Below are 16,012 nucleotides of genomic sequence, written 5' to 3'. Positions count from 1 at the left end.
CAGAGACCAGGGAGAGGGAGACCATCGCTGCTTACAGAGAACAGGGAGAGGGAGACCATTGCTGCTTACAGAGACCAGGGAGAGGGAGACCATTGCTGCTTACAGAGACCAGGGAGAGAGAGACCATCGCTGCTTACAGAGACCAGGGAGAGGGAGACCATTGCTGCTTACAGAGACCAGGGAGAGAGAGACCATCGCTGCTTATAGAGACCAGGGAGAGGGAGACCATTGCTGCTTACAGAGACCAGGGAGAGAGAGACCATCGCTGCTTACAGAGACCAGGGAGAAGGAGACCATTGCTGCTTACAGAGACCAGGGAGAGGGAGACCATTGCTGCTTACAGAGACCAGGGAGAGAGAGACCATCGCTGCTTACAGAGACCAGGGAGAGGGAGACCATCGCTGCTTACAGAGACCAGGGAGAGGGAGACCATCGCTGCTTACAGAGACCAGGGAGAGGGAGACCATCGCTGCTTACAGAGACCAGGGAGAGGGAGAGAGGGATGTTGGGGAGGGAGGAAGGAGGAGGGCTGGATAAAGACTGAAAATAGAGCTTAGTTAGGTTTGTGTGTGTCTCTTCACCCAGACTATATTCATACTCAAACCCTGGTGCACCCCCCCAACCCTCTCTAGAATATATACTATAAACATATAATGTGCAAGGAGCTCTCTGATTGCCTGGACAATCTATTGTGTGTACCTGTATGTGATTTTGTCTTTGTAGTCATCGTAGGTTCTATGTTATCTGATTTGACTACGTTTCAGTCATGCTCTGATTGATGTGACTGGTACCCCTATATAATAAATACAACCCTGGTACGACAGCCCTAATCATACTTACCATACTGCTGTGTCCTCTGTATTCACTAAGACGCACTAAGAAGCAGAAAACAACAGAAATCACCCTTCACCTCATCTCACCGCAGGTGTCCAAACACAGGATTAGGTCTGTCCCGGGGGTTATGATTAGGTCCTGAGCTGCAGCACAGGGGGATAGGAGAGGTGAGGGTTAGGGGGGTCCTGAGCTGCAGCACAGGGGATAGGAGAGGTGAGGGTTAGGGGGGTCCTGGGCTGCAGCACGGGGGATAAGAGAGGTGAGGGTTAGGGGGGTCCTGGGCTGCAGCACGGGGGATAAGAGAGGTGAGGGTTACGGGGGTCCTGTGCTGCAGCACAGGGGATAGGATGGGTGAGGGTTAGGGGGGTCCTGGGCTGCAGCACAGGGGATAGGAGAGGTGAGGGTTAGAGGGGTCCTGGGCTGCAGCACGGGGGATAGGAGAGGTGAGGGTTAGGGGGGTCCTGGGCTGCAGCACAGGGGATAGGAGGGGTGAGGGTTAGAGGGGTCCTGGGCTGCAGCACGGGGGATAGGAGAGGTGAGCGTTAGGGGGGTCCTGTGCTGCAGCACAGGGGATATGAGGGGGGAGGGTTAGGGGGGTCCTGGGTAGTAGCAGCAGTATGGGGGATACGAGGGGTCAAAGACAGGGGATTAGTGGGGAGCCATGGGGAACCTGACCTCAGCCATGAGCCCTGTGCCTCTGTTTTCTTTAAAGAGGGGAACGTGGAGGAGGGATTGTGGGGGAAAGAGGAGAGGTACGTTAACATTACAGTATTAACCTCCTGGATTACCTCATCCAATCAGATTCCTTACAGAGAGTTTCTTAGCTTCCGTCAGTGCCTGTCTGATTTTCCGCTCTGCGTTCAGAAACCCCAGAATTCTCCCTGGGAGCACTTAGTGTACATGAGCCCGTGGCGAAACGCAGGAGAACAAACAAAGGGAGGAGACGCTGAGAAAACGATCTGTCTTTTTTTCTTCTTCACAAAGCGTTTTATTCTGTCTCTCCGGGTTATTTAGGCAGATACATTTTGGGATGTGTTTTTTTGTGACAGTTTGTTTTCCTGGGCTTGACGAGAAGCCGTAACACGGTCAGCGGACATTTTGACCCAGGTAGATTTAAGTATGAGAAATTCCACTTCAAGTAAAATGTCATGTTATTAAGATACATCAAATACACCATGACAGCGCAATACACAAGGGGTGGAACAGTGGCAAAGGTACCCACAGGACAAACAGAATAATATTAGTCTGAGGAGAGATTAAATAGCATTAATACAACAAATAATTCTAAACACACCTATACTTTACAAAGTTAAACAGATGTATTTTTTCTACATAATAAGCAGGAGTAATATTCTTAGATCAGAATGACAGCAGACTGTACTTCTATCCATGTCACTAAAGACTAACAGAAACAAAAGACAAATTTAACTAGAATGGCTTATCTTATCTTTTTATGAGAGGAAATAGGTGTTTTTGTGAGAGTTTTATACGTCTTCTTTTTATAAGATCTTACTGCTCTATCCAATTAAAGAAAGACCATGCTGCCATTCTAACACAGAGAAAGAATACATACCGTGTTGCCATTCTTACACAGATAAATAATACATACCATGCTGCCATTCTAACAACACAGAGAAATAATACATACCATGCTGCCATTCTAACACAGAGAAATAATATATACCATGCTGCCATTCTAACAACACAGAGAAAGAATACATACCATGCTGCCATTCTAACACAGAGAAATAATACATACCATGCTGCCATTCTAACAACACAGAGACATAATACATACCATGCTGCCATTCTAACACAGAGAAAGAATACATACCATGCTGCCATTCTAACACAGAGAAAGAATACATACCATGCTGCCATTCTAACAACACAGAGACATAATACATACCATGCTGCCATTCTAACACAGAGAAATAATACATACCATGCTGCCATTCTAACACAGAGAAAGAATACATACCATGCTGCCATTCTAACAACACAGAGACATAATACATACCATGCTGCCATTCTAACACAGAGAAATAATACATACCATGCTGCCATTCTAACAACACAGAGAAATAATACATACCATGCTGCCATTCTAACACAGAGAAAGAATACATACCATGCTGCCATTCTAACACAGAGAAATAATACATACCATGCTGCCATTCTAACACAGAGAAATAATACATACCATGCTGCCATTCTAACACAGAGAAATAATACATACCATGCTGCCATTCTAGCAGCACAGAGATATAATATATACCATGCTGCCATTCTAACACAGAGAAAGAATACATACCATGCTGCCATTCTAACACAGAGAAATAATACATACCATGCTGCCATTCTAACACAGAGAAAGAATACATACCATGCTGCCATTCTAACAACACAGATAAATAATACATACCATGCTGCCATTCTAACAACACAGAGAAATAATACATACCATGCTGCCATTCTAACAACACAGAGAAACAGTAGCCCCCACTAGCCTACTTTGTAGCAGTTCTGTGGGGTGCTTTGGTTCACTGTACAGTTTTGTGACCTGCTGTCTAAAAAGCAATGTTCTCTGAGTAGGATTTGAGTGTTTAAAGACCTGGAAGTCCAACACCAGACCTTTGCCAAATCCTCACTGACTAGACTGTAACTAATGCTGCCTACCCACATGGCCAGCCCCCCCCCCCCCCCCCCCCCCCCCTTGGTTTATACATTGTTTTATAGCGATACAGTTTACTGTACATGCATACTGAAACAGTGGAAAAAGTATAGTATTGCTCTAGTGTCATTCAAAGGAAAGTAATTTAAACATTTCCAAGGCACCTGTGGAAGTGACCGTCAGATGTGCTACTGCATTTCGTTTATAAGTATTACCCAAATGAAGAAAAAATAAAAACGAGAACAGTTAGTATCTTAACGGAATATTTATTCTGTAACCAGTTTGTAATACACTGGAGGGATGCATAATGGCTGACAAACGCAAATGCTTGGGTTGCTATCACAATGAGAGATTTACAGGACGAGTATTGTCATCCGAGGGCAGCCATTTTGATCAGTATTACTGACTGTTGGTTCTTGAACACTGGTCACTTTAATAATTATTTTCACTCATCAATCTACACACAATACCCTGTATTGACAAAGCAAAAACAGGTTTTTATACATAAAAAAAAATATATATTATCAAAAATCATTCTCCTCAGGCTCCTCTCTCCTCCTCCTCCTTCCCTTCCTCCCCCTTCTCCTTTCTCAGGCTCCTCTCTCAGGCTCTTCTTCCTCTCTCCTCCTCCTCCTTCCCTTCCTCCCCCTTCTCCTTTCTCAGGCCTCTCTCTCAGGCTCTTCCTCCTCTCTCCTCCTCCTCCTTCCCTTCCTCCCCCTTCTCCTGTCTCAGGATCCTCTCTCAGGCTCTTCCTCCTCTCTCCTCCTCCTCCTTCCCTTCCTCCCCCTTCTCCTTTCTCAGGATCCTCTCTCAGGCTCTTCCTCCTCTCTCCTCCTCCTCCTTCCCTTCCTCCCCCTTCTCCTTTCTCAGGCTCCTCTCTCAGGCTCTTCCTCCTCTCTCCTCCTCCTCCTTCCCTTCCTCCCCCTTCTCCTTTCTCAGGATCCTCTCTCAGGCTCTTCCTCCTCTCTCCTCCTCCTCCTCTTCCTTCCCTTCCTCCCCCTTATCCTTTCTCAGGCTCCTCTCTCAGGCTCTTCCTCCTCTCTCCTCCTCCTCCTTCCCTTGCTCCCACCTCCTGTCTCAGGAACCTCTCTCAGGCTCTTCCTCCTCTCTCCTCCTCCTCCTTCCCTTCCTCCCCCTTCTCCTCTCTCAGGCTCTTCCTCCTCCTTCCCTTCCTCCCCCTTATCGTTTCTCAGGCTCCTCTCTCAGGCTCTTCCTCCTCTCTCCTCCTCCTCCTTCCCTTGCTCCCACCTCCTGTCTCAGGATCCTCTCTCAGGCTCTTCCTCCTCTCTCCTCCTCCTCCTTCCCTTCCTCCCCCTTCTCCTTTCTCAGGATCCTCTCTCAGGCTCTTCCTCCTCTCTCCTCCTCCTCCTTCCCTTCCTCTCCCTTCTCCTTTCTCAGGATCCTCTCTCAGGCTCTTCCTCCTCTCTCCTCCTCCTTCCCTTCCCCCCCCTTCTCCTTTCTCAGGCTCCTCTCTCAGGCTCTTCCTCCTCTCTCCTCCTCCTCCTCCTCCTTCCCTTCCTCCCCCTTCTCCTTTCTCCGGATCCTCTTCCTCAGGACAGTGTTTTGACTGTGCCCCTCCTGCTCTCTCTTGCTCTTTCCTGACACACACTTTCCACAATGTTCAACACGTCTGTCACGCCGAGTAACCCAGAAGGAGGATTACGTTTGGAGTTTAATGAGTATAATCCAGTGTTAAACAGAGTGTGGAGGCCAGAATGTCCTGGCGGGGGCTCAGGAGGTGTTGGGTGCACGCGTGGCCACGTCGGGTAACCCTTTTGAGTTCGTCCCAAATGGCACCCTCTATGGTCAATAGGGTGTAGGGTGCCTTTTGAGACACAAACAATGTTCTGTCTGTTTGTGGAGGTTTTTGTTAGTCTGGTTAAAACCTACTGTTTGAATTGGTGAACACACCATTCAGTCTGGTTTCATCAGATTTTTAGCAGCAGTCTAATCTGAATGTACAGTATCTAACCATGTATCTCTGTGTTGCTCGTGTCCCCTCTAACAGGTGGCATCGTGTGGCCATCAGTGTGGAGAAGAAGACGGTCACCATCATCGTGGACTGTAAACAGAAGATCACCAAACCCCTCCTCAGGAGTGACCGTGCCTCCATCAACACCAACGGCATCACCGTGTTCGGAACCAGGATCCTTGACGAGAACGTCTTCCAGGTAAAGGCATGATGTTGGATAGAATGCTGGGCTGTACATTCTGCTTGGTTGCTGTAACATGGGGATGTTAACCTCGTTCCCAGGCTAATTACGCATAGCGCATATAAGCCTTGAACACCAATGACTCAAATCTGCCGTGTGTGGGAGAAAAAGAGGTGTACAACTACACTGAACAAAAATAGAAACAAAAAATGTAAAGTGTTGGTCCCATGTTTCATGAGCTGAAATAAAAGATCCCAGAAATGTCGCAAAAAGTTTATTTCTCTCAAATGAGATTACATCTCTGTTAGTGAGTATTTCTCCTTTGCCAAGATAATCCATCCACCTGACAGGTGTGGCATATCAAGAAGCTGATTAAACAGCATGATTGTTACACAGGTACACCTCATGCTTGGGACAATAAAAGGCCACTCTAAAATGTGAAATTTTGTCACACAACACAATGTCACACGTCTCAAGTTTTGAAGGAGCGTGCAATTAACATGCTGACTGCCGGAATGTCCACCGGAGCTGTTGCCAGAGAATTTAATTTCTCTACCATAAGCCTCCTCCGACATCGTTTTTGAGAATTTGACAGTACGTCCATTCGGCCTCAGGTCCGCAGACCACGTGTAACTACGCCAGCCCAGGACCTCCACATCCGGCTTCTTCACCTGTAGGGATCGTCTGAGACGAGCCACCCGGACAGCTGATGAAACTGTGGGTTTGGGTCACTAGGGTCTTGACCTGACTGCAGTTCAGCGACGTAACTGACTTCAGTGGGCAAATGCTCACCTTCGATGGCCGCTGTCACCCTGGAGAAGTGTGCTGTTCACAAACGAAATCCAGTTTCAACTGTACTTGGCAGATGGCAGACAGCGTGTATGGCGTTGCGTTGGTGAGCGGTTTGCTCATGTCAGTGTAGTGAGCAGAGTGCCCCCTTGGTGGCGGTGGGGGTATGGTATGGTATGGTTTGCTGATGTCAGTGTTTGATGGTGGCGGTGGGGGTATGGTATGGTATGGTTTGCTGATGTCAGTGTTTGATGGTGGCGGTGGGGGTATGGTATGGTATGGTTTGCTGATGTCAGTGTTTGATGGTGGCGGTGGGGGTATGGTATGGTATGGTTTGCTGATGTCAGTGTTTGATGGTGGCGGTGGGGGTATGGTATGGTCAGGCATAAGCTACGGACAACGTGCACAATTACATTTTATCAATGCCATTTTGACTGCACAGAGATGCCATGACAAAATCCTGATGCCCATTGTCGTGTCATTCATCCTCCGCCATTACCTCATTCAGCAGCATGATAATGCACAGCTCCATGTCGAAAGGATCTGTACACTGTTCCTGGAAGCTAAAAATGTCCCAGTTATTCAACTCACCAGACGTGTCACCGTGTATTCATACTCACCAGACGTGTCACCCATTGAGCATGTTTGGGATGCTCTGAATCAACGTGTACAGTACGATAGCGTGATCCAGTTCCAGGCAATATCCAGCAACTTCGTACAGCCATTGAAAAAGAGTGGGACAACATTCCACAGGCCACAATCAACAGGCTGATCAACTCTATGTGAAGGAGATGTGTTGCGCTGCACGAGGCAAATGTTGGTCACACCAGATACTGACTGGTTTTATGATCCACACCCTACCTTTTTTGGTAGGGTCACCACCCTGGATGCAGGGGACAGGTCACCACCCTGGTGTGGATACAGGGGACAGGTCACCTCCCTGGATACAGGGGACAGGTCACCACACTGGATGCAGGGGACAGGTCACCACCCTGAATGCATAGAACAGGTCACCACCCTGAATGCATAGAACAGGTCACCACCCTGAATGCATAGAACAGGTCACCACCCTGGATGCAGGGGACAGGTCACCACCCTGGATGCAGGGGACAGGTCACCACCCTGAATGCAGGGGACAGGTCACCACCCTGGTGTGGATACAGGGGACAGGTCACCACCCTGAATGCAGGGGACAGGTCACCACCCTGGTGTGGATACAGGGGACAGGTCACCACCCTGGTGTGGATACAGGGGACAGGTCACCACCCTGGATGCAGGGGACAGGTCACCACCCTGGATGCAGGGGACAGGTCACCACCCTGGATGCAGGGGACAGGTCACCACCCTGGATACAGGGGACAAGTCACCACCATGGATACAGGGGACAAGTCACCACACTGGATGCATGGGACATAGGGTTATGTTAAAGGTCACCACACTGGATGCATGGGACATAGGGTTATGTTAAAGGTCACCACACTGGATGCATGGGACATAGGGTTATGTTAAAGGTCACCACACTGGATGCATGGGACATAGGGTTATGTTAAAGGTCACCACACTGGATGCAGGGGACAAGTCACCACCCTGGTGTGGATGTAGGGGACTGAGGGTTGTTTTTGTGAGATGTGTGTTTCCTTTTAAGAGAATGTTTGTGTTTGTTTGTGTTTGTTTACGTGGTGCTGGAGGGTGGGGAGTGACCTATCATCGTTCCCTGGCCCTGCTTGCCTTGCCTCGACTGCTGGGTCTCACCCTAACCTGACTGCTGCTGGGTCTCATCCTAACCTGAACCAGTACCTGGACTTGAGGAGACAATGAATATGATGAGATCAAAAAAGGTCTAAATAAAAATGAAATCAATGATCTTTCGGGATACTGTACTGCTGCTAGATCAGCCGATCTGTGCGTGACAGTCATGAGTGATATTTTCGGAGGTGCTGAATGTTGATTGGTCAAAAACAGTAGATCAATAGATCATTAGCAGAGCTGGATAATGGGACTTTGAATAGAAGGATTCTGGGCGTTAGAGGAGATCTGTTCATATTCATCGTCTCCTCAACAACCTAGAGTTAACATTTATTTTGGGGGGGTTTGTAACACAACATGCCTACCACTTTGAAGATGCTAAATATTTTTTTCTTGTGAAACAAGCAAGAAATAAGAGAAAAAAAACAGAAAACTTGAGCGTGCATAACTTTTCACCCCCCCCCCATTCTTCAAGGCGAAACTGCTCCAGCTCCTTCAAGTTGGATGGGTTCCACTGGTGTACAGCAGCCTTTCAAGTCATACCACAGGTTCTCAATTGGATTGAGGTTTGAGCTATGACTAGGCCATTCCAAGACATTTAAATATTTTCCCCTTAAAACTCTTGAGTGGTGCTTTAGCAGTATGCTTAGGGTCATTGTCTTGCTGGAAGGTGAACCTCCGTCCCAGGCTCAAATCTCTGGAAGACTGAAACAGGTTTCCCTCAAGAATTTCCCAGTGTTTAGCGCCATCCATCATTCCTTCAATCAATTCTGACCAGTTTCCCAGTCCGTACCAATGAAAAACATCCCTACAGCATGATGCTGCCACCACCCTGCTTCACTGTGGTGTTCTCGGGGTGATGAGAGGTGTTGGGTTTGCGCCAGACATAGCATTTTCCTTCTTCCATATATTTGGGGAGTCGCCCACGTGCCTTTTGGCAAACACCAAATGTGTTTGCTTATTTTGTTCTTTAAGAAGTCGCTTTTTTTCTGGCCACTCTTCCATAAACCCCACCTCGGTGTAGTGTACGGCTTAAAGTGTCCTATGAACAGATACTCCAATCTCCGCTATGGAGCTTTGCAGCTCCTTCAGGGTTATCTATGGTCTCTTTGTTGCCTCTCTGATTAATGCCCTCCTTGCCTGGTCCATGAGTTTTCCCTCTCTTGGCAGGTTTGTTGTAGTGCCGTATTCTTTCTGTTTTTTAATAATGGATTTATGGTGCTCCGTGGGATGTTCAAAACCAAATCAAATGTATTTATATAGCTCTTCTTACATCAGCTGATAGATCAAAGTGCTGTACAGAAACCCAGCCTAAAACCCCAAACAGCAAGCAATGCAGGTTTCTGATATTTTTTTATAACCCAACCCTGATCTGTGCTTCTCTACAACTTTGTCCTTGACCTGTTTGGAGAGCCCCTTTGTCTTCATGGTTCCCCTTGCTTAGTGGTGTTGCAGACTGTGGGGCCTTTAAAGAACAGGTGTATATGTACTGAGGTTATGTGACAGATGATGTGACACTTAGATTGCACACAGGTGGATTATTTAACAAGTTATGTGACTTCTGAAGGTAATTTGTTGCACCAGATCTTATTTAGGGGCTTCATAGTAAAGGGGGTGAATAGATACGCACGCACCACTTTTTTAATTTTTTTAATCTTTTAATTTAATTTTTTTTATTTTTTAAATTTCACTTCAGCAATTTGGACTATTTTGTGTATGTCCATCCTATGAAATCCAAATAAAAATCCATTTAAATTACAGGTTGTAATGCAACAAAATAGGATAAACGGCAAGGGGGATGAATACTTTTGCAAGGCACTGTAACCCTGACTGTGGGCTGACTGCTGCTGCTGCCATGTTATCACCCTGCGGGGTGTGGTGCGGAGGGATCGTCAGTGGTCAGGTTGTTTATAGCTTCAGTGGTGAGGTTGTTTGGAGCGGAGTGTCAGTGTGTCGGGGTTGTTTGGAGCGGAGCGGCAGTGTGTCGGGTGTTTGGAGCGGAGCGTCAGTGTGTCGGGGTGTTTGGAGCGGAGTGTCAGTGTGTCGGGGTGTTTGGAGCGGAGCGTCAGTGTGTCGGGTTGTTTGGAGCGGACCGGCAGTGTGTCGGGGTGTTTGGAGCGGAGTGTCAGTGTGTCGGGGTGTTTGGAGCGGAGCGTCAGTGTGTCGGGTTGTTTGGAGCGGAGCGGCAGTGTGTCGGGGTGTTTGGAGCAGAGCGTCAGTGTGCCGGGGTGTTTGGAGCGGAGCGGCAGTGTGTCGGGGTGTTTGGAGCGGAGCGGCAGTGTGTCGGGGTGTTTGGAGCGGAGCGACAGTGTGTCGGGGTGTTTGGAGCGGAGCGTCAGTGTGTCGGGGTGTTTGGAGCGGAGCGTCAGTGTGTCGGGGTGTTTGGAGCGGAGCGGCAGTGTGTCGGGGTGTTTGGAGCGGAGCGGCAGTGTGTCGGGGTGTTTGGAGCGGAGCGGCAGTGTGTCGGGGTGTTTGGAGCGGAGCGTCAGTGTGTCGGGTTGTTTGGAGCGGAGCGGCAGTGTGTCGGGGTGTTTGGAGCGGAGCGGCAGTGTGTCGGGGTGTTTGGAGCGGAGCGGCAGTGTGTCGGGGTGTTTGGAGCGGAGCGGCAGTGTGTCGGGGTGTTTGGAGCGGAGCGTCAGTGTGTCGGGTTGTTTGGAGCGGAGCGGCAGTGTGTCGGGGTGTTTGGAGCGGAGAGTCAGTGTGTCGGGGTGTTTGGAGCGGAGCGTCAGTGTGTCGGGTTGTTTGGAGCGGAGCGGCAGTGTGTCGGGGTGTTTGGAGCAGAGCGTCAGTGTGTCGGGGTGTTTGGAGCGGAGCGGCAGTGTGTCGGGGTGTTTGGAGCGGAGCGGCAGTGTGTCGGGGTGTTTGGAGCGGAGCGGCAGTGTGTCGGGGTGTTTGGAGCGGAGCGGCAGTGTGTCGGGGTGTTTGGAGCGGAGCGGCAGTGTGTCGGGGTGTTTGGAGCGGAGCGTCAGTGTGTCGGGTGTTTGGAGCGGAGCGGCAGTGTGTCGGGGTGTTTGGAGCGGAGCGGCAGTGTGTCGGGGTGTTTGGAGCGGAGCGTCAGTGTGTCGGGTTGTTTGGAGCGGAGCGGCAGTGTGTCGGGGTGTTTGGAGCGGAGCGTCAGTGTGTCGGGGTGTTTGGAGCGGAGCGGCAGTGTGTCGGGGTGTTTGGAGCGGAGCGGCAGTGTGTCGGGTGTTTGGAGCGGAGCGGCAGTGTGTCGGGGTGTTTGGAGCGGAGCGGCAGTGTGTCGGGTGTTTGGAGCGGAGCGGCAGTGTGTCGGGGTGTTTGGAGCGGAGTGTCAGTGTGTCGGGGTGTTTGGAGCGGAGCGTCAGTGTGTCGGGTTGTTTGGAGCGGAGCGGCAGTGTGTCGGGGTGTTTGGAGCAGAGCGTCAGTGTGTCGGGGTGTTTGGAGCGGAGCGGCAGTGTGTCGGGGTGTTTGGAGCGGAGCGGCAGTGTGTCGGGGTGTTTGGAGCGGAGCGGCAGTGTGTCGGGGTGTTTGGAGCGGAGCGGCAGTGTGTCGGGGTGTTTGGAGCGGAGTGTCAGTGTGTCGGGTGTTTGGAGCGGAGCGGCAGTGTGTCGGGGTGTTTGGAGCGGAGCGGCAGTGTGTCGGGGTGTTTGGAGCGGAGCGTCAGTGTGTCGGGTTGTTTGGAGCGGAGCGGCAGTGTGTCGGGGTGTTTGGAGCGGAGCGGCAGTGTGTCGGGTGTTTGGAGCGGAGCGGCAGTGTGTCGGGGTGTTTGGAGCGGAGCGGCAGTGTGTCGGGTGTTTGGAGCGGAGCGGCAGTGTGTCGGGGTGTTTGGAGCGGAGCGGCAGTGTGTCGGGGTGTTTGGAGCGGAGTGTCAGTGTTTCGGGTGTTTGGAGCGGAGCGGCAGTGTGTCGGGGTGTTTGGAGCGGAGTGTCAGTGTGTCGGGTGTTTGGAGCGGAGCGGCAGTGTGTCGGGGTGTTTGGAGCGGAGCGTCAGTGTGTCGGGGTGTTTGGAGCGGAGCGGCAGTGTGTCGGGGTGTTTGGAGCGGAGCGGCAGTGTGTCGGGGTGTTTGGAGCGGAGCGGCAGTGTGTCGGGGTGTTTGGAGCGGAGCGTCAGTGTGTCGGGTTGTTTGGAGCGGAGCGGCAGTGTGTCGGGGTGTTTGGAGCGGAGTGTCAGTGTGTCGGGGTGTTTGGAGCGGAGCGTCAGTGTGTCGGGTTGTTTGGAGCGGAGCGGCAGTGTGTCGGGGTGTTTGGAGCAGAGCGTCAGTGTGCCGGGGTGTTTGGAGCGGAGCGGCAGTGTGTCGGGGTGTTTGGAGCGGAGCGGCAGTGTGTCGGGGTGTTTGGAGCGGAGCGACAGTGTGTCGGGGTGTTTGGAGCGGAGCGGCAGTGTGTCGGGGTGTTTGGAGCGAAGCGTCAGTGTGTCGGGGTGTTTGGAGCAGAGCGGCAGTGTGTCAGGGTGTTTGGAGCATCAGTGTCAGGGTGTTTGGAGCGTCAGTGGGTCAGGGTGTTTGGAGCGTCAGTGGGTCAGGGTGTTTGGAGCGGAGCGTCAGTGTGTCAGGGTGTTTGGAGCGTCAGTGTGTCAGGGTGTTTGGAGCGGCATTGACAGGGTGTTTGGAGCAGAGCGTCAGTGTGTCGGGGTGTTTGGAGCGGAGCGTCAGGGGGTCAGGGTGTTTGGAGCGGAGCGTCAGTGGGTCAGGGTGTTTGGAGATGTGGCGTGCTGTATCTTGTGGCATCTTAGTGTCTCCGTCGCTCTGGAGAGTTCCGTAGGTTGGTGACGTTTCATGGAGTAAGAGGATCTTCTGGTCACTGCTCATCTGTCATTCACCTGTATGCCAGAGCTATTTAATTTCACGCAACACTATGTCATTTGTCCATGAATTCAATAGTAGCCATAACTACTGTATCGGCATGAATGCTTTCGTTCCCCAACATGAACAGTGTTTCAAGCGTCCCTGTCTCTTATAAAGGGATTTTCCCCCCTGTCAGTTTTGATGAGATGTATTAGCTGGCCCAGAACTCACTAGCCAAATGGTAGGTTACGGTTACCAGTCAGAAATGTGTCCAGTAGAATGGATCACTGTGAGACCCATAAGACCACGGTAACAGTGTGCTCTCTGTGTGTGTGAGAGTGAAACAGAACTCCTGTCTGTTCTCTGTGTGTAGTAGTCACCTAGCTTCACACTGTTACATTCTGGGATATGTGCATACCTGAGTATTCTGTGGGTAGTAGTCACCAAGCTTCACACTGTTACATTCTGGGATATGTGCATACCTGAGTATTCTGTGGGTAGTGGTCACCAAGCTTCACACTGTTACATTCTGGGATATGTGCATACCTGAGTATTCTGTGTGTAGTAGTCGCCTAGCTTCACACTGTTACATTCTGGGATATGTGCATACCTGAGTATTCTGTGGGTAGTAGTCACCTAGCTTCACACTGTTACATTCTGGGATATGTGCATACCTGAGTGTTCTGTGGGTAGTAGTCACCTAGCTTCACACTGTTACATTCTGGAATATGTGCATACCTGAGTATTCTGTGAGTAGTAGTCAACTAGCTTCACACGGTTACATTCTGGGATATGTGCATACCTGAGTATTCTGTGGGTAGTAGTCAACTAGCTTCACACTGTTACATTCTGGGATATGTGCATACCTGAGTATTCTGTGGGTAGTAGTCAACTAGCTTCACACTGTTACATTCTGGGATATGTGCATACCTGAGTATTCTGTGGGTAGTAGTCAACTAGCTTCACACTGTTACATTCTGGGATATGTGCATACCTGAGTATTCTGTGTGTAGTAGTCACCTAGCTTCACACTGTTACATTCTGGGATATGTGCATACCTGAGTATGCTGTGGGTAGTAGTCACCTAGCTTCACACTGTTACATTCTGGGATATGTGCATACCTGAGTATTCTGTGTGTAGTAGTTACCTAGCTTCACACTGTTACATTCTGGGATATGTGCATACCTGAGTATTCTGTGGGTAGTAGTCAACTAGCTTCACACTTTTACATTCTGGGATATGTGCATAGCTGAGTATTCTGTGTGGGACTTCCCAAATCACCCATGTGTGTAGAAGGAGGGTTAAAAAAGGTAATAATATTTCAAACAGGTCCTTTTTTATAAGCAATTATGCAAATGACACATTAAACACACACCAGTCATGTGTCTAACTCATACTTTGAACTTAGAATGTTCCTTGTATTTCGCCCTTAACTCTAATGACCTGCTGTTAGCCTATATGATACCTGCTCGATGGCGCCTGAAGAGTCCAGTTGCCATACAGGACTGAGTGGATGACTGAGGGCCTTTCATTGGCCCTTCAGTCCTTCCTCACCCCCTCCTCCCCTCCTTTTTCCCTCCTCCCCTCCTTACCCAGACCCCCCAAGGAGCCACAGCCATGAGACGGTCTATTCATTCCAGGTTGTCGTTACCTGTTAGAGGTACAGACTCTACCCCCCCCCCCCCCCAAACCCCACTATCCTCTGTTCCTGACAGCCAACATGGCTCCCTGCTTAATGTGCCATTGTCTTTTTACCTCTTCCCTTGTTCATGCTGTAGACTCACTTACCAAACATGTTTCCTTGTACATAGGCATTAAGTACTTCGATTGTATTTAGACGGTGCTAAATGGAACACAGTTTGGCATTACCTTCCTTTTTAATTCATGTCGCTGCAAATCCTATGCACTCAGGTACTGTACCTGTGGAAAATGGAAGTCAGACATTCATTCCTGATCCCGTGTCTGTGGCCCTGTATCTGTCTGTCTGTCCCCTGTCTGGGCCTGGACTTGGTGTCTCTGTCTGTGGCCCTGTGTCTGTCTGTCTGTCCCCAGGCTGGGCCCTGTGTCTGTCTGTCTGTCTGTCTGTCTGTCTGTCTGTCTGTCTGTCTGTCCCCAGTCTGGGCCCTGTGTCTGTCTGTCCCCAGTCTGGGCCAGGACTTGGGGTTACTGTCTCTGGTCCATGTTTGTGTACAGACGGCCTTCACTCAGGCATGTCCTAATTAAAGCTGACTCTAGGCAGGGTTCAAGCCACTCTGTTTGTGTATGGGTGACAAATGAGGTAATGTGTGTCAACTTAATTTAGACCCCAGTTTGATCTCAGCTTGATCTCTCCTGGGTTCTCTCCACTCCCCTCCATCCCTCCACCCCCCTCACCCCCCTCACCCCCCCATCCCTCGCCCATCCATCTCTCCACCACCCTCCAAATCCCACTCCTCCCCATCCCTCCACCCCCCTCACCCCCTCACCCCCCCCCCCATCCCTCGCCCATCCATCTCTCCACCACCCTCCCAACCCCCCACCACTCCATCCCTCCACCCCTCCCTCCACCCCTCCAGACTCCTTGGCATACAGCTTCAATGCTGATGCCCAGTTTGCAGACCAATCTTGGCTTTCATGGTCTACTGATTGTGTGAAATAGGTGACATGTGATCACAGGTAGTCAACTTAAACAGGGCTTATAATAATATTGTTTTTTGCTCTGGGGTGGTCTTTACATTAGTTTAGGCAGTAGGTGGTCCCTTAGATATTTTGTTTAGGTTTTGGATTTATGTACGAGATAAAGAAGGACTTTGATTAAATTGCAACCTGGTCTACAGTGAGAATTATTTGGGATGTTATGTTATTGTGGAACTGGACCTGTTGATGGGTTTGCACAGAGAGACAGAGAGAGAGTTTGAAGGCTTAGCGTATGGATATTTATACACTACCTGTCAAGGACTCAGAGATCTGGTGTTTTACCATGGTTTCCCAACGGTCCCAAACTTCCAATATTCCCAACCTTCCCAACGTTCCCAACCTTCCAAACGTTCCCAACCTTCCAACATTCCCAACCTTCCAAACGTTCCCAACCT

General features: G+C 50.0%; 1 protein-coding gene across 1 annotated transcript in view; it reads left to right on the top strand.

Annotated features, from left to right (window-relative positions):
* LOC129858884 (collagen alpha-1(XI) chain-like) overlaps positions 1-16,012 on the top strand; it is a 269,909-nt gene that overhangs the window by 33,620 nt on the left and 220,277 nt on the right. Inside the window, 1 exon segment of the mRNA XM_055928121.1 lies at positions 5,517-5,679. Within this exon segment, the coding sequence (XP_055784096.1) occupies positions 5,517-5,679 (163 nt within the window).

The sequence above is a fragment of the Salvelinus fontinalis genome, chromosome 7 (assembly GCF_029448725.1).
Source record: "Salvelinus fontinalis isolate EN_2023a chromosome 7, ASM2944872v1, whole genome shotgun sequence".
NCBI classification, from domain to species: Eukaryota; Metazoa; Chordata; class Actinopteri; order Salmoniformes; family Salmonidae; genus Salvelinus; species Salvelinus fontinalis.
The sequence above is the reverse complement of the archived record's forward strand: the minus strand, read 5'-3'. Positions and strand labels throughout refer to the sequence as shown.